Source organism: Tyto alba, unplaced genomic scaffold (genome assembly GCF_018691265.1).
Source record: "Tyto alba isolate M040663 unplaced genomic scaffold, T.alba_DEE_v4.0 Super-Scaffold_7, whole genome shotgun sequence".
Taxonomy (NCBI): Eukaryota; Metazoa; Chordata; class Aves; order Strigiformes; family Tytonidae; genus Tyto; species Tyto alba.
In genome coordinates, this window is record NW_024881328.1 from 36,558,720 (window position 1) to 36,577,580 (window position 18,861).

At 37.2% G+C, this 18,861-nt stretch overlaps 1 protein-coding gene across 1 annotated transcript in view; it reads right to left on the reverse strand.

Annotated features, from left to right (window-relative positions):
- Positions 1–18,861, reverse strand: part of ITGAV (integrin subunit alpha V) — a 50,803-nt gene that overhangs the window by 16,519 nt on the left and 15,423 nt on the right. Inside the window, exons 3-20 of the mRNA XM_032995198.2 lie at positions 17,768–17,859; positions 17,153–17,267; positions 15,746–15,807; positions 14,056–14,101; positions 12,372–12,497; positions 11,610–11,654; positions 11,376–11,419; positions 11,231–11,287; positions 10,720–10,772; positions 10,101–10,303; positions 7,796–7,987; positions 7,638–7,683; positions 6,941–7,042; positions 6,129–6,187; positions 4,949–5,103; positions 2,752–2,889; positions 1,960–2,027; positions 618–765 (exon numbers count right to left, since the gene is read on the reverse strand). Of these exons, the coding sequence (XP_032851089.2) occupies positions 618–765; positions 1,960–2,027; positions 2,752–2,889; positions 4,949–5,103; positions 6,129–6,187; positions 6,941–7,042; positions 7,638–7,683; positions 7,796–7,987; positions 10,101–10,303; positions 10,720–10,772; positions 11,231–11,287; positions 11,376–11,419; positions 11,610–11,654; positions 12,372–12,497; positions 14,056–14,101; positions 15,746–15,807; positions 17,153–17,267; positions 17,768–17,859 (1,751 nt within the window). The remainder of the gene's footprint in view (positions 1–617; positions 766–1,959; positions 2,028–2,751; positions 2,890–4,948; positions 5,104–6,128; positions 6,188–6,940; positions 7,043–7,637; positions 7,684–7,795; positions 7,988–10,100; positions 10,304–10,719; positions 10,773–11,230; positions 11,288–11,375; positions 11,420–11,609; positions 11,655–12,371; positions 12,498–14,055; positions 14,102–15,745; positions 15,808–17,152; positions 17,268–17,767; positions 17,860–18,861) is intronic.

Consider the following 18,861-nt stretch of genomic DNA (forward strand, 5'->3'; position numbering starts at 1 on the left):
TAGAACTTTACAGACATACTGATTGACTATAGAGTATACTGAAAACAAGAATGAAGAAAATCTGAAAGTGTATTACATCTATATAGCTATAATGGGCTAAACCAAAATCTGGATTATAACCACGTCTTCAAAAGAACATAAGTTATACAGACATTTTATAATCCAAGGGAAAGTCAGGAAATAAATTTTAATATTCTGTGTAGTCAGTGACACGCAAGACTTTCCACATAGTTAGGTGGAAGAGAATAGTAACACCCAACATTACTTTTTGCCTCACAAGTGCCGAGCTCTTTACCTAGCACATGACCTGCTAAGTCGAAATTTAAATAAATTAACAAGAACACTGTTCAAATAAAGACTTGTAGCAGGTAAACTCTGTGTGTCAAGCTCCATTACACAGATGGTTGTCCTTTGTTGCTAGCAGTAGGCTCTTAAACTGGAACCAGCCAGCCAGGTGTTATATAGCCTTGGAGGCTTGCAAGAACGTTGAAACTTTTTTTGGTGCTTTGCTTTCAGACTGAAGCATAAAAAACACCACCACAGACCCTCTCCCACAGACTTCCACAGCAGCACCTGAAATATGACTACTCAAAGAAGAAAGATGGTTGGAGTTTTACCTCATTGTTACGAACAACACCAATGAAATCTGCTTGAGGTGGAACGATGACAAAGAGTTCTGCTTCATAGGCTCCTTCCCCTTGGTTCTGAGCACTGACAATCAGCGTCAAGGGGTTGTCATCACCAATATAGATCTGCTTCTGATCGCTTGAAAAACAAGTGTCAAAATGAGCTCTGCGTTCAGGTTTTAAAGTGTATGGAACTGGTTGAACTTAGGGAAACGAGACATTCTGAAATCGCACAAAGACATGAGAGAAATCTGGAGGCAGTGCCTATTCTTCAAGAATATCAAGACAGCTCTACACTGTGTCTGAAACAAAAACACGTCTATAATCACAAAAGCGGAGCAATTATTATATGCTATTTTCTAAGAATAATTTTTATAAAATTTACAATAAACCACAAAGCCACCGACACCCTTTTTTAATCAAAGAGCAAACAATTATGAATGGCAAAATCACTGTGTACATTTGGAATTACATGCCTACTTAGCAGAGGCACAAGCATACATTTATAACAAAACCTGATGGAAGGCTCAACTACAGAATACAGCCAAGACCTCTGTAATACATCTGTTTCAGATATAAAAAGAGTATCTTTCCAAACAATGTATTTTCATTTCACCAACTACAAGGAAACCTAACTGTGCCTGCACTGATACAAAATGTTTCTAAAGCATTTGCATGAATTGGAATGCTCGGGAACTGTACTCCCTACATTCATGTGTATATGCTACGGCTCTGCACTGAGGGCGTAAGAAAACTCCAGCTGACATTTATGAGTTGTGGTAATACACTAAGAATGACCTTCAGAAATAGAAAGCACAAAAAGCCCAGACTCGTGAAATAATTCTGCGTTAAAACTTATTTCTTTTTTCCAGGTTTAATAGAAGATATTACCAATATCAACAATTTTATTCATACGTGTGGCAACTCAGCCCTACTCCACCTCTTGCTGGATTAAATCATGCCCGTTCACATCTTCATGTATCTGTCTAGCATTAAGAAACAGAATAGTGGTACAACTCCAGCTAACACCGGTTTATGCTCGCTGTGCGTGTCCAGCTGAGCAAATGCACAAATAAATACTGTGTACTTATAGTGGGGGGCCGGGGTGGGGGTGGTAATGTACGCTCTCCCTGTATTATATGCTAAAGACATTAGGTTACATAGCAGAAAATGGGTTTTCCTTGAAACAAATAAGCACCAGTTTAGGTGGTATACATTGAGGAGCCCTGCTTATTTCAACACATCCTTTTAAGAAAAGTATTGCAAGCTCTTGAAGTTTAGAAATCAAGTAGGGAAGTTACTTTTCCCTGTAGTGTTTTTCTCATGTATTTACCTTTCTACTGAAACCTCCAGCTTTGGTTTGCAGACATTATCATCACCACAATCCAGCAGAATATGTGCCTATGCAAAAATCAAATGCATAGTGTTGTAATAACTCCTGCATCTGTTCTAACAGACATTTCCAATATTACCGTTTCACCACCAAATAAAAAGTTTTCTAAATAGCTGGTTATAAGATATCTTCATCTCATTAGTCTCAGAAGAGACCAAATGAGTTTTTATATATGGGAGGCACTGTGCCTCATCCTGACACACTGTAATTCTAGGATTCATGTCTACATATCTTATTCCTCCTTCCATACTTTGAATAATTGGTTCATCTTGACTTGCATCTCCACTCTTCACTTTACAAACAAGTGTAAATATTTGTATAAAGGGTGGAAATAGAAAACCTATGCTTATTACCTTAAGAGAACTACAGGGACAAACATAATATACATAGAGCAGCGTAGTATGAGCAATGGATGAAACATTCCAATCCTTGAAGATTAGCACCTTCAGTAGCACCCTAACTGTTTTTTTCCAGAAAACTATTAATTCCTATGCATGAAAAGGAAGTCCAGCACTATGGAGTAACATATCAAAAAAGAAATTTGACACAGAAAGAAAAAAAAGACAAACATACATACATACAATAACCATCGACATTTCCGTAATTCAAAGGCTAAATCCTACATGTATATTTCAATATCTTAATTTTTTGTAAGTCTTAAAATGAACATAAGCATTGAAAGCTGAAACAATGCTCTGGGTTCTCTCATCATAGACTGTGTAAGAAGAATACCTGTCTGCTCATATTAGCAGGAGTGAACTGGTTGAGGATAGGGTGCAACCCTGTTGCATCCGCAGCTGTTCTGTAATCCAAACGATACTCCATAAAAATAGTTATGGGAGTTAGTTTGTCTCTAAATTCAGATTCATCCTGAGGAAACCAAAGATTTGAATTACAGTTAAAACATGTGAAGAAAACAACAACAAAAATATCCTTCAGAAGTCTCTATAGGCAACAAGCAGTCATCCCAAGAGCCGTACTGAGCTGTATTTTTATGTATTGTTCGTGTTGTAGTAGGAATGAGGAAGCCAAAACAACATCAAATCTTCTGAGCTCTTTCCAAACTAGAAAACCTCTTGTCAGAAAACCAGCTATGTAAATTTTGAAGGTGGCCAATTTTAGTAGTAAAATGCTTATTTTACAAATGGAAAACGGGAGCATACAGAAATATTAGGTCATAGAACGATAATAGCAAGGAGCCTAAAGGGCTATACAATTCCACTCTTTCCTGTCAGACAAAATACAGTATGCTTCTAAGATTCCTCCAAGATATTAATCTTTGGACTTGTGATTTTTCCTCGTAAAATTATTACTTTGCACTTGGAGTTTCTGACTTAAATATTGTTCATTTCAAATCATTCTGTTTCTCAAAAGTTGATCCTGCCTTTCAGAGCATTTACAAACCATCTCTTAGCTTTACACTAGCCACAGATTTATCAGTATAAACTCTGCTTCCTTACTCTCATTTCTGAGAACAGTGAAAATTATTGAATCTAGAACAGCTCATTGCAGGATCTTACGTCAGAAGATATCTTCTATGGGCAGAAACAGTTTTCAACTGGTTTTGCATGGTATTTAAGGTAACTTCATATAGATCATGTGTCATTACATTCTTTATGAGAACATCAGGTGGAAGTGGTGAAGCTTTACTAACCCACAGATCTGGAATGTCTGTTTCCATATATATCCCACTCAAAAGGCCAAAGAAAAGTATTACCTATCCTCCATGAATCCTTAATGTTTACTAGTATTTTTAGTGGTTGTTTTCGGGTTTGGGTTTTTTTTTTTTTTTTTTTTTGGAAAGGGGAGTAAGTACTGTTTATGTTTGGTTTATAAGTACTCAGAGATAAATCTAAGCTGCATCTGACTTACATAGCTACACTTTCAGATGTCTGTCTGTGTTTCAGACAGTGTTTCTTCTACTGGGTTACATTTTTTAGTTGTGGTAGCATCTGTCCACATTTATGGGGATTACAACAAAGACTGAGAGAGCAAACTTAGTATTTCAACCTTCTCTGTCTCCTCTGTTATTTGCTGTTCTCTGCTTTTTAGTTGAACATCTTTATTTTTTTATTCTTTTACCTCCAAAGTTGAAGCACAACCCCTGCTTATTGGCTTTCATGCTCCTTGGAAATTATAACTAATTTTGTGCCTAGATAACTTGTCTAAGAAGTCTGTAACAAAGTTCAGAATTGAATATCCAAATCCATTTAGTGACCAGGACCTTAGTCACAATACTGTCCACTGTTCATCCTCTGACAGCAGTGATAACCCAGGAGACATAATGGTTTTAGTAATTCTAGGTTTATCAATTGGGCGTTAAGTTTCTCTACCATTCCTTTTTCCTATGTTTTCTTTTGTTTTTTTTTTAAAACACCTGTGGGAATATAATGGAAGATTGGTGAGAGGATTGTAAACGTGCTCAAGTGACTTGCAGCTGGGGTGTCAGACAACACATATATCATAGTAATTGTTGTTTAGCTTTGTGTGCTTGACAGGTAGAACCTCTGCATTTAGATAACATAGGCCTGTGATAGACTGAGAGGCACCTTATTGAACATCCTTGAGATTCCTGCTGTGCTGCTGGAAAGATCAAAGCACAGTGGAAAACTATGCCTGGGAAAATCCCTGATATTTACAGGCAAAAGCAGCTGATTTGAGATCTTTTCTTCCTTCTCCTCTTTCTGGCTAGCGAGGACGGAGTTTCACAGTGCTGGCGTCCCTGTTTGCTTGCCTCTGCCCGGGTACTGCTGCTGAGGTTCCCCGGGTCACGAGGTAACAAAAATAAATTTACTCCTTGCATTTCATCCGTGGTTTTGTGGCTGTTCCTGCGTCCTGCCTGTGTAGGCACACATGTTACCTAATACAAGGAACTTGTAATAGACAACGCACCAGAAACTATTTGCCTAAAACTTAAATGGCTACTTACCCTCAAAAAGGCATCAAGTTCTTCACAATTCATTTTGCCCCCCTTTGTGATAGTCATGTTCTTAGAGTGGCTAGGCTGTTTGCTGTGGAGAAAAAGAGCTCTCCTTATAGCTCCTTTCTGCTTAAGTTTATCCAACAGCAGCTCCACTTGGAAATCTGTCCAATCCAAAGCATTTAGGTTAGGGCTATTTCATTCAATTAAACACAGTGCAGATTCCCATCAGAAATGGAGCTGAACACTGATTTCAGCTACAATGAAAACCTAGTCCTTGGACCTTTTAAAACTTCCAGTTCTTTCAGTATAAAAACTGTTACTACATAAGTTCTCAAAATAGTAACTAACAAGCACTGTTGTTGTCCTAAATTGGACTCTGATTTTTCCTCAAAAACTGGAAACATGTAAGAGCACTAATACATTTATAATTGCTATAGAACCGCAAGAACAAAAGTTAAATTTTTTTTCCCCAGAATATTTTAAAACAATCTTGCATATATTATTTAATATATTGCTCACCTAATTACTTCAAATATTTGATACAGATAATGAAATTTAAAATATGTAATAGCTATTTATATGAATCCTGCCGGATCAGACCACCTCTATGTGGGCCATACAGAAAATAAGGAAAAGCTTTTATAATCAGTAGACAAAATCTGATCATAGCAGGCTGTCTGCCACACTACAAAATCTCTTAGACACAACTTAAAAATATGTTTGAAACAATCTTTTCCTGATTCTCATCCAGAGAATGTGATGAAAACATCAGTGATATCAATCAGAAGACCATGATTTTAACAGAGGTGTGAGAAGTCCCTTGTGGCTTGTCTACATTTTTCAGACCTAACAATGTGCATACTTGAACATTCATTCTTATTTAAAACTCCCCTCAATGAGAGTTGATCTCAATTCTGTAAAATAGAAAGGACTTTTGAAGACTAGTTCATCCAAGTGGTTAAACCATACACTTAAAGTTCCAAGTACGCTCAATCCCACTGACTTCAACACAACTTCAGCAAAAGAACTGCTGAAGGTGGTCATATAGATGTATATGGTTAGGGGCCTGGTAGGGCTGTGCTGTGAAGGGTAGACAACTGTTTCAATAATGCAAAAGGCCAATGACCAGTACTCATGTCTGCAAACCACATAAAAAGACTGAAGTTTTTAAACTAGCAGAACTTACTGAGTGAATTAGGGAGCTTTCCTTTGCCATCCGCTTTTAAGCAGAACTTTACTTTGAAGCTGTTTTGGAGGAAAAGAAAATATTAATTTCACTCACTTTATCTCTCATTTTATTCTAAAATTCTTTACTGTTTTTCTCAGTTCAAAGGTATTTTCTTTTGAGACTTTAGCTCACTCCCAAAATCTATTTTCTACTGGTGGGAGAGAAACGATAGCCTATTAATAAATACACAGCAATGCAAACAATGCAGGCCTTGATTCATCTAGGAATAGACACCTGTGAAACAATGTTTATTCTTGAAATAAAATGTGGCTGGTTTATTTTTAAAGCTAGAAGGAACTGGCATACTGGCATTCCTGCAAAGGAAGTTAGCACTAGAAGGGAAAAGTGGGTTTGGGTAATAGTCCAGGAACAAGAACCAAAACTACTTTGCAAAACAGATAATTTCCCAAGTGTTTTCCATATGCCCACCTAAAAATTAAGTTAATGGGTAAAAACACTGCAAAAGCTGTGTGATCTGTTACCATCTTGGGAAGATCTAACTCTACTCAATAGACAACCGGCAATCTCTGCAGGTAGGATGTAACTTAGGAGTCTGTGTATCATCTGTTGAAGATAATGTCAGTCCTTCCGCCGTTCTTCAAAAACTCTTATTTTTTATTGTGTGTTCTTTCAGAAAAATCAGTGTTTGATTGCCTTTTTTTTTTAATTAGCTGACTAGACTTCCTGAATTCTTCTGAAATTGAAAGCTTATGAAAATAAAATCCAAAAAAGTCCCTCCCCTCAAATGAAAACAAAGATACCCTGCTTACCAAGAAACTTTTACATCTGACAGTGAACAGGCTTTGTTTTCTGGGTTTAGAATGGTTGGATTAACTTCCAGGGCAGCATTTACTCTAATAACTGGTCTAGCCCTGCAAAGAAAACATCCTTTTGAACAGCATTCAACACCATGTTAGACAATACCCTCCCCATCAAATTGTGACATATATACATACACACTTAGACAATATTTTGTGAAACTGCAATAACAACAACTAATCACTGATTAGGGAAAGGGAAGAAGCTTCTCTGTGCCCTTTCATTACCACCAGAGTCAGGACATGGACAGCTGTGTTAAGAGGAAGCCTCATCTATTTCTAGCACAGACAAATAAGGTATTTTCCCAACATGAGCAAGTTTGGATGAGAATATCGGGATTGCAGTGTAGGTAGCCAGTGGCACCCTGTGTGTGTCACAATCTAGAAAACTGTCACTCAAAAAGCATTTAAGACAGCTTACTTATATTTTCTCTTAACTAGAGACTATTGAGAAAGATAAATATGAGATATCAGGCTATAGATTTACTCAGTGAAAACACCTGTATAACCTCTTCTCAGCTCCAACAATTTGGAAGTTTGGAGTGGCAGAATTTCAGACTTCCCTGATCCTGCTTTCTTTTGTAACTCAAGAATGCTGCTGAGCTTTTGTTCTGCTTGTACTTATGGAAAAGCATAGAGGGATACTTACCTATACAAAACAGCTGTGTCAACACCAAAAGCTCCGACAATCAAGTCTACGAAGAAAGGAGAAATATTTCACATTACAATTTATTTTTTAAAATATGCTGTTAGTCAGAGGTGGGGCTACTATTAAGTTATTCTAAAGTGACATTTAGAGCAAAGGACCTGGATATCCATTCTTGTCCACATCTGTGGCTCCTTTCAGCGAGTACCCAAAACTGGGTGGCATAGTGCGAGCGGCCCACTGCCCTTCAAGAATTTGAGATGGGACTGCATTCAAACCATTTGCTCTTCCATTGTAGATATAGACAAGTCCTCTCTTGTCCTCTCCACCATATGGTGCAGCAACTGCAATATCTGTAGATCAAAAGAACAATCATCAGCATCTCCAGGCACAGACTGGGAGAACATACTTGTGCTCACATGGATCAATAATTTCTGATACTACAGTTTCAGTGTGTGTCAGTAGGGAAGAAATTCAACTGGCCTTTAAAATGCTCACCAACCACTTTTTTTTTTTATTTTTTTTATTTGGATGCTGTTTCTTCTAGGAAGTATACATGTTTAAGAAGAACATACAGACTTGTATGGGGAGGGAAGAGGGAAAGGAATAGTTCTGCAAACACGTCTGCACTTCACTAACTGACTTACAGCCAAATCATATGGATTTGAGATGCTTTTGAGAGTATTAAACACCCAGAAATAGTCACTGTTGGCGCAAATTCACAAAACTAAGTAGGACTATCTGCCCATTTCATTAACCCACTCATGTTCCTCCAAAGGGTGTGACACTTGAAATAATTCTGGAAAACTTATATCAGCCTAAAACACTAGTAAATATCAAATTCCAGTCTATCCTGATCATGGCTTGGCAATACGTTTTTATCGTGAACTTTTAGTGCAATTATGCTATCTCTTAAAGCTTAATATATTTGAGAGTACTCATTATCAACGACTACTAAACAGTAATAAATCAACAGTAATAAACAAAATGCTACTTGGACTATCTGTAAGGACAGCTTTAGGAGTGTACAAGTGATCAAAATTCAACATTTCCACAGTCGGTTCAAAGACCAGACATGAAACACTATACAGAGCAATTACATTATTCCCTCCTCTTTCCTTAGTTTTGAGAAAGTTTCAAGAAAAGATCAAGGACTCAGAAGTTTACTATTTTTGACTCTTCTTCACAAACTTTATGAAAACTGTAGAAATTCCAATCTTGCACCATACTGTGATGGCAAGCATTTTAATTAACACTCCCAAAATGAAACAGAGCAGGAAAAAGACTAAAAAACCAGACTAAATAATAGCGAAGTAATTAAAAAGAGGCAGCTTTTGTGATGATTTTCTCACCCACAGTATATTTCAGATTGAAATATGGCAAAACCAAAACATTTTTTGGATAATCTCATCAAGTCACTGGATTTTTGGCTATCAGCTGTAACCTTCCCAATGTCTTCTGTAAATAGTCGCAGTGATACTGCATTTCCACACTAATTCTGTATACTATTAGCAACTAAAAAGGTCCCTTCCAACCCAAACTATTCTACGACTCTATGATTTTATTATTCCAAATAAATTAGAGCTACCTGGGAATTGGAAATATTAGCCTATTACAATTTTTGATCTTTCAGAAAATCCTTAGCTTGCAAGCAGAATGGAAAAAATAAAACCAAACATTTTCTGCAGAACTCAAATTCCTACCACTCTTTAGGAAACACTGGAGTATGACTTGCAAAACAAAGTGTTCTCCCTAGGATTCCTGGAAGTCTCCGTCCCAAAACTATGAGATCCTTGACTGTTTAATTTCTTTCCATTCCCAAATGAAAGTAGCAAGAAGCACTGGCAACAGATTTGAGAGTTCACAGCTTCAGTTGTATCAGACTCACACTTCTCATCCAAATACTTGCTCAAGACACTCAGCTCTTGGTACAGTTGACTGTAGTTGTTATGGGATATTTTCACCAGGCTCTTCCATTTTGAAATAAAAAAAAAAAAATTCTAGGCTTTTCTCAGGAAAATCTCTTCTATCAGAACATTTTTAACCATCTCTCTGAAACAAAACCTTCTTTTCGGTCATCATTGTATTTCTGGAGAGGAAAATTGGCTTTAAGCAATGGAAACAGGAAAATTATATTGAAGATGTCCTAACAAGTCATAGTGGAGAGTCAGATATCTCATCAAAGTTTCTACTGTACTTATCACTCAAAATAATCAGCTGATCAGTGTAACAGCTAAAATAATCCATGCTGTAGTTTAAATGGTATAGTCTCTGCTCGATGCATACATGTAACTCCTGTTAGCATTCTTGGGAGTAGCATACAAGCATCGAAAGGAGTCTAGACCTCCGTGTCCAACATTCAGTCATGGTTAGAAAGCCTAACATTTGGGCGCAGAATCCACATTCAGTGTGCTGTCTAGATTTCATCTAAAAACAAAAAGTACTGATCAATAAATGATGTCCTACCATTGAAGCCATCCTGATCTAGATCCCCCAGAGGTGCAATAGAACTGCTGAATCTTGCAAATATCTCAAAACCATTCAGCTTTGTGATCTGAAACCCTCCAGAGGCTCGTTGAAGGCAAATGGAAACTTGGCCGACCTCTTGAAGTTTCCCATCAGAACCTCGATCCATAAAAAGAGGGGCTCCAATAAACAAATCTGTATAACTGGGCCAAAGAAGGATAAGGTTCTTCAGTAACAGCATGAAAATTCAGTTTCATTCTCTTAAGCATCCATTGGTAGGACTAACTCAGCACTGAAGTCAATATTAAGATGGAAGTTACCTATCACTACATTGCAGCTGAAGGCACGTTTATGGACAAAGTAAGCACAAATACACCAGGATTTAATGCACTTAAAGCGTGTGAATATACACATGTGTATTTAAGTAAATAAATACAAAAACAAATCTATAACTGTTAAAACAAGTGTTGAGCACTAGTGAGAAAGTGCGTTGCTCAGAACAAGTTAAACCAGCGACAAAGGCAGAAATCTATAATGTAGGAAAGACTTTTTATTAAAAGACGCATTTTTTATTTTCCAGAAGCAAGTTGGGTGGCAGTGGGGAGAAGAGGGCACTTACTTGTCCCCATTGATATCCGTGGCAGCCACCGAATACCCAAAATAGGCAGCCATCTGGAAAACAAAATTCAAACCAAACTTGTGAGTTGTAGTGATATAAACACACAAGTTTATACAAAGCTGTTTAGAAAAGATGTTAGGGAGATGGCAATATATATCACAAATTTTTTTGTCTCCTTTATCCTTATATTTTCCTTTTCCTTACTCTGTTAAAAAGTAAACTGACCAGTTCCCTTCCCCTTTCCCGAACCAGCCCTCCTTCCCAATTCTCAAAACAGGCAGCATTTCCTTCATTTAAATAAGATTGTTTTTCTAAGTAGTACTACAAAACAGGAACTCACAGAGCATATATTCTTACAACTCCTACAGACTTTATAAAGTTTTTCTTTGGCGCATAAGCTAATAACATACAGAATATTACCCATTATAGTACCCTAAATACTGTCTCAAATTGTCATGTTTCTATAGGAATAGCCTCCCAGTCACCCACCACACTGAATAAAGCTACATACCTGCTCTCCAGTGAAGTTGTACATGGAAGACATGTTTTTCCCATTGTAAATAGACACCTGCACATGAAGAAAAGCACATTACAGCATATGAACAACATTCAGCTTTTTTAACTTATTGTAAAGTTTAATGTTTCAAATTTCCTACCATGCCCAGAGTTCTTGCTGCTCTTGGGACTCCTGATACAAAGTCTGAAATATAAAGCAAGACATCCAGATAACATTCAGGTCCCAAAGAACAATGACTTTGCTTGAACCGAGTAGCTCATTCTTAGTTTTTTATGCATTTTCCTGGGCACTCTGTTGTTTGTTCTATACCATTTACTTGAAAGATTTGCCCAGACAATTAACATGATCTTTTTTACTGAAGCAAGGGTCTTACCGTCTATGCCATCACCACTGAAGTCTCCAACAGCCACCGAATAACCTGATCAACAGACAAAAGTAGTAAATCACTTTCAAGACCTTACTAAACCTTTCATCTCTCTTTACACTTTTCATAGGTCTCTGTGCACACTCCTCTTGCTTCATCTTAAATCGCAATGGAATAAATATTGCCTCTAAGTAGCTTAGACTGTGAATAGCTACATGAGTAGACTGTAATTCATCAGCATCAATGAATTTGAGATCAGAAGATGAAAATTTTAATATTACCATCCTGGGAACTGTCTTGATCTATCCTTGCTTTTTTTCTGAGCCCAGTTAGACATATATGAAGCTACATGATGACTTCACACTCCTCTAAGGGAATCTCTTCATTATTTTTCTTCCCAAACACGGTTCTTTCACATTTTTGTTTTGGTAGATTATTTAGAAGCAGCTGCTTTTCTAAAAAAATAGGTATGTGACTAACTTCTCACATAAAAGTCCTACTTCGGCCATTACCAAATTTGGCCTGAATCAGAAAGCACAGAAATTCATGGCAATATTTCCATTTATTTTGTCATCAGGTGCTTTTTGAATCAAGCCTATGGCAGGATAACTAAGCTTCTGTCATACATAAACTACTGCATTTTCAGGTACATAGCTCTTTAGTTATCTGTCAAATACTGAAGTAATAGTAGTGTGATTTAGACTTAAATACGAATAGCGCAAGGGAGTTTTTCAAGTACAGCTAGGCTCGCTTTCTTTTCAAGCTACGCACCCAAGTAGCTGTCATCAAAAGCAGCACTGGCAGGTCTGGTTGCTAACTGGTCATCATACTTTGTACTGTAGACTTTGGAGTCATATTTAGCCACAATCTCTGTCACTCGATCAGAAATAAGTTGGCCTAAAGAGAAAGAAAACGGGTTAAAACCACAAATAAAATATGGATGCACTCATTTGGTAAGGAACGGGACTCATTTATAGGATGTTTGCTTCTAAAGCAACAACTCTTTCACAATACTGACCAGAAAGTAGCCAACAGCAGCAGCACTAGAAAGGATATAAGTGAAAATTTGGATCCTACTTCAGCAAAGATTTATGTGCATATTTAATCAAAAGCACACAGAGTTCTCACTGGAAACAGAATCCGCTCCTATGTGTAAGCCAGGACTGAAATGGGACTGCTCAGTTAGGTAACAGTAAGCATATGCTTAGGGGATTGCAGAACTGAGTCATCGCTCCTTGTCTAAACACCGTAACGCGCGAGTTTAATCGGGCAGCGAAGGGGACGGCGTCGCGCAGCGCCGCATCCTCTGCTGTCACTTCAGTAGCCGCTAGGCGGTGACTTCATGCCGGTCTTTTCTCTGAGTTTAACTTAAATCTTGAATCACTATTTTTTTTTCTTTTTTTTTTTTTTTCTTTTTCAGAAAAGCACTGACTTCACATACATATTCATACAGGTATGAAGTATAGGGAAAACTACTCCTCCAGCATCTCAGAATGTGGAATCAAAATTTGAGGTGAAAAATCTAGGTTTCAGAAGTATACTACTGTCTTCTATTCAGAGCTGAGATATTTTCCTTTTGGTAGTAGCCAAAGAGAATAAAGTAGTTTTGGCAGATGAGATGCCACTTCTGCCAAAAAGCAATAAAACAAATACACAACCATAATCTATATTATACTGTATCTGCAGTTTAGTTTCAATCATTCCATTTTGTTCAGAATTTAAAACAGGACTGCAAACAAGCCTCCTGTGCTGCTGCATCTACGTGTAGGTTGGCATGACACAGAAAATCTTTCATAAACATTAGTATTTATGTTAAAAAAGAAACAGGTAGCAGAATTTTGCAGCCATGTCCTGATTGTAGCAGCACCATCTTTTGAACAGAGAGCTACAGCTAAACGCTGAATGATCCTGCAAACAAATACTAACTGAAGCCCACATTAGCAAAATACATAGGTAATGTTCTGCATAAACAGTGCAGTATGAGGTAAAATGTGCACCATGGCACAAACAGGTAACAAAGACAATACATCTTTGCCATCAAAGGAAAACAACGATAGTTCTCTTTGCAGGGTACATTCCTCACAGAAAATACATGCTTCACAGGTGTGTCAGAAGTTACAACACATGTAGACTTCGAAACAACAAGCAAAATATCCTAAAGGAAACTTAGCCTGCTGATGGAAACAAATTCCACATTCCTGGGAAAATACCTCTAAAACAATCATAGAATTATTTAAAAGACAAAAGATAATCTATACAATTGTTACTTCAGCTTTAATCTGTGATTGCCTTGATTATTCAGGAAATACTTTGAAGGATGAAGAAAAATTATTTATGTTAGTTTTCTTACTAAGACTTTGACAGTGATTGGAGGAGTGTGGATACAAATGACTACGAGGATAAAGAGAAAAATCAAAGAGGTCAACTTTTCTGTCACTTAAGTGATATATCTCACCTTGCCAGTAAAAACTTCCAGGTCCTCCAAGTAGCACTCTGTCTCCCTTGGAGGGGAGAGGTGGGGGGAAAAAAGAAAGAAAAAAAAAGAAAAAACACATAAAGCGTATCTAAAGACAAGAGAACATGTCCTGTGTTTATGGGGAGTAATCCCATGTATGTATATCACTGTAGCTTCACTGACTGCAATACATTTTACTTTTTGAAGGGATGATTAATTAAATATTAATCTCAAAATGCTAAGATAACAAACAATATGTCTTCAGTGACTTGCTTCCCTATTCCACTCATTTAAAATTCTAGGCAGAATTCGGCTTTATTGTAATAGACCCTTCTACCCACATAAATCTAAGACAATAGAAATACAATTAGGAGAAAACTTTAAGACTGTTACAAGGCAATCATAACATGTTTTTAGGTCACTACACAAAATTAGTTTCACCTTCAGCCCCTGCCACTTCCTGTAACTTACCTTTAGAAAAGTGTAATTCTGAAAAGCTGTGAAGTAATTCCTCCACTCCATATTCCTTGGTACAAATGCATTCCACAGACCACTTTATGAAACTTTAACCACAGTTACTATCCCAGTGCTGGGAATTTCCTCTGTAAGTAATGAACTGGGCCATAGGCTTTGCTGCATAACTAAGCCACTTATTCAGGTTTTAATCTTAAAAACTCCCTTATTCACCACTCAGAAAAATCTAGGTCAGAGATCTGGAGATACCTTATACCCAGGCTTTCCCACTTAGCTAGAGTTTTGGATTACAGCCCAAGGTTGGTTTTAACTGGGGCCTATAAAGTAACTGGGTCTATACAGTAAGACTAAGGGGTACATGCAAAATAACTCAAACACTTACAGTCCTGTACTGCACTTTGCACAGTTTCCTCTGGAGGAAAAAAAAAAAACAGAGTGCCCTCGGGCAAAAAGTGAAGGGATATGACCCAATCATAAGATGTGAAGAACCCAAAAAATTGCCACATCACAAATAGGACTTGTGTGGTCTCAACATGTCCAGACTATGGTACACAATTTAACTGTACAATATAAAAAACTACCATTAGTTCTCAGATTTTTGCACAGCTTGATTGTGCTTGGATTTTAAAAGTAATTGTGAATTCAAAAAAACCCAACCAAACAAACAAACTATAAAAAGCATGGAGAACACAAAAGTAGAAGAAACACAAGGCAGATGGCAAAAAAGGAGAAAGTCTACTTCTGCTAGCTGATGAGAACAACAAAACATAGATCACAAGGACATTGTTTACCAGTTCCCTTTAACAGTAAGTTATTCTTCCTTGAGGTAACACTACTAACACTAGCTGTGCACCAATCCCTGCAAAATAAGTGTCTCAATAAACCTGACTACTACAATTTATTTTACTTGAGGACTAGCTGCAGCAGAGGTTTATAGCATGAGGCTGGAAAAACAGATTATTTGTTCAGGACATGATTCCTACGGGAGGTGTAAGCGTGCTGCTGTGAAGATGTAGGGAGAAATATTTTTATAATACCAGAGTGGTTTGAAGCTCTTTCTGTTTATTTACAAGGATGTGTTTAATTGTGGTTCTTCCCCCCTGGAACAGTAGTTTACATTTAGCTTCATAATAGCTGTGCTTGTATGTGGTCTGTATCGGGGTTGTTAACTTGCAACTGTCTGCTGACTCATAGGAATTGAGAAAGAATCACATACCTTTGTAAAGTCAATACTAAATCCACCTTGACAAAATCCCTGTCCATCTGCATCGATAGTGGCTACAAAAAAGAAGGGATAGAAAAGAAAGAGAGAGAAAAATAAAGAAAAGAAATATTATCAATACTAGATCAGTAGATCAGATGATGCTGAGGATACTTTCCAATGCATCTTCTTATATAACCTTGCACTCCTGAACTTGAACCTTGGAATTATTTTTCTCTTAAATCAGTATTTTCTCTTTATCAACAACTCACAACCAAATGCTGTAGCAACTTTAGGGCTGGCCTAACATACATATACTATTAACATTATTAACATTCTAGACTAACACAGTCAAAGTAAACAGCAACTCCCTGTTCCTCTATATTTGATCTTCAGAAGTTTGGAGGAAAAATATTTGCAATTTTTCTTCAGGAAATAAGGCATCTGGAAAATAGGGAAAAAGTTGGGGTTCTTTGTATGGAATAAAAATCCGTACCATAGTGAAAGGTACATAACCATAAATCATTTCAAGTATTGGCTTAACACAAAAAAACAAAAAATCATACCCAGCTGAAAAGATCTCTACAATCTGAGACTCATCCCAGTAAGAACTGTTACAGCTGAGTTAATCTGACGACTATACAGCTCTAGAGTAGAAATATTGAGACCCCCTTATCTGGAAGTGTGACTACTTAACTAGCATGATTTAGTTTAATAGATGCTTATTTAACTTCTTTTTATGTTGGACCACACTGGATTTCATTCCTCCTATTCACCAATGATTTTCAGCAAATTAAAAAAAAAAAAAAAACAGACATAAACATAGCTTGGACATTCAACCTTTAGACTTCTACATTTTAAAAAAGGTTATAATCATCTCAATAATCTATCAACTCAACTACATATTATGGATGCAAAACGTTTGGAAAATAAGACTCAAAATGTGCCACAACGAATATATTTAAAACAGTGCATTGCTACGTATGTATGCATACATGGAAATCAGAACCTACCTGTACAACAGCTTGTCTTCTGAAATGAGCTTTCTCTTTAAATTAGTTGAATAACGATAATTAAGCTTCAGAAAATTGCAGAGTTGGTCTTTGAAAAAGCACTTGCTACATAATTTTGCTTGAGTGATTCCTACAAGAGTGGTCCTTTCAAAAACTGAACTCCTCAATTCCAATGATACATGGATCTAAGATCCTCCTCTGCCCTACAGCAGAGAAAGCAAGGTCTCCATCCTGAACATCAACTGGAGGAGAATTCAGATGTCTGGATCTAGCTTAGGTTTTTTTCTACTTGCTATGAGGCTATACAGGGAAGGAGAAAATACCTGTAAAACATCCCACTTCTAATGTGCACCAAATACAACACAGGAGAAATTCCAAACAGAAAAGCAACAAAGTGCTCGACACTTACTCGACCTGCAGGGTGCATATTCCACAGATTTGGATCCCGCAAGCAGGTAACAGGTTCCTACAGGCTCTCTCTCCTGTTTTGTTTCAGTCCTCCAGTGGTACAGTGGGGCACAGGCCTAAGAAAGAAAACATGGCAGTGATAAAACAAACTCCGCTTCAAAATGCTGTTGGATATAGGATAATACAATGGAATTCCAATTTGCTACAGAATAGTACCCAAAAAAATTTTGGCAGATGTACCATATGTTATTAGAGAAAATTTATATTAGCAGTGCCGGGGCAGAAGTATCACCAGTTTGTATTTTTAAAAATAGCTGATTTATTGAAAGCATTTTAGAAATAATAATTTCTTAAAGCAACAGCAGTGAAGAGTTCATCAAGAATTTATAAAACATTCTATCTTCAGAAAAACTAATTCTACTACTTAATACAAGACAAAAATGCTACAACCTTTGGTTATAAAGAGTTAAAAAAGGCTAGCCAGTAAATTCTGAAAAAGACAAGCCATACTGATTAGTGGGATTTTGTTTAAATTCTGAATTATCCAGATCTTTTCACAGTTTTTTCCACTACAGTATCCCAGTACCGAGGCATTTGAAGGGCATCAAAAACCTACCAGAATTTTATCGTTTTTGGATCTCACAGAGGCTCCAAACCACTGATGAGACTTAAATTCCAGTGGATCATCAGGAGCAAAATCTCTGTTGCCTACAAAGAAAATGAAAAAGAAGCATAATTTCACAGGAAACTGTGCAGTAAGAATAAAAAAAAAAGCCAAGTCATTGGTTTTGATGCATACAGAGAAAAGGAGAAAACAGTAACATTGCAGGATCCCATCCATTCATGAAAACATGCTTTAAAAAGAACTTATTAATACTATTAATTTTTACATCTAGGGCCAAATGCAGCTATTTTTACATGTGAAACACTTGTACAATACTAATTTCTTGTACGAGCACAAAGTTTATAGCATCTCTGACAGCGACACAGTAAATACCCCTCATACTTGCGCTATTTGTCTCTCAAGTCAGATTACAGCACTGCTCAAGAATCAGTGCCAAAGCCAAATTAGGACTAATGCCTCTAGAATAAATATTGCCCTGATTAAATTACATGAGTTTTGCCTTTGGCTAGAATCGGGACGGAAATTCTTCCACTACTGTTCCAAGTATTAACATCTCTATTCTGAATGTCACTGCAGCGTACAAATCATGGCAACTAGCATGCTTACAAGCTAAGAGTAAAGTGAAAGAAAGGGTATTGAGCAACAAAAATGTTAGAGTTTTCCATACAGAAGAGCAAGGTAAGGGATAATTTGCACCAGTGTCTGTATGCCAACTGCTCAGTGATGAAGGCTGGTAGAAGCAACTTAATGAGTGGTATTTCTGCAGTGTGAATGTTAAAAGTCTCTAAATCACTTAAGGTTTCTTCTGAACAACAATGGAAACTTTGCCAGCCTAATGAGACAACGGATGTAACACTCCAGAAAACATGTATTTTTAAAAAGTCACCTAAATCGCTGGTTTACAGCGCCTAAAGCTAAAGGAGTCATTGAGGTCAACACCCATACATCAGAGACTGCTGGGGGAATCCCCAAACCCAACCTGCTATGAATCAGAGACCTGTCACCACTTCATTCAAAACTTCCTTGCTTGTCTCACACCTTGTTTTGTCTCCACAGACCAGGTTACTTCATTGGGAAAAGCCCAT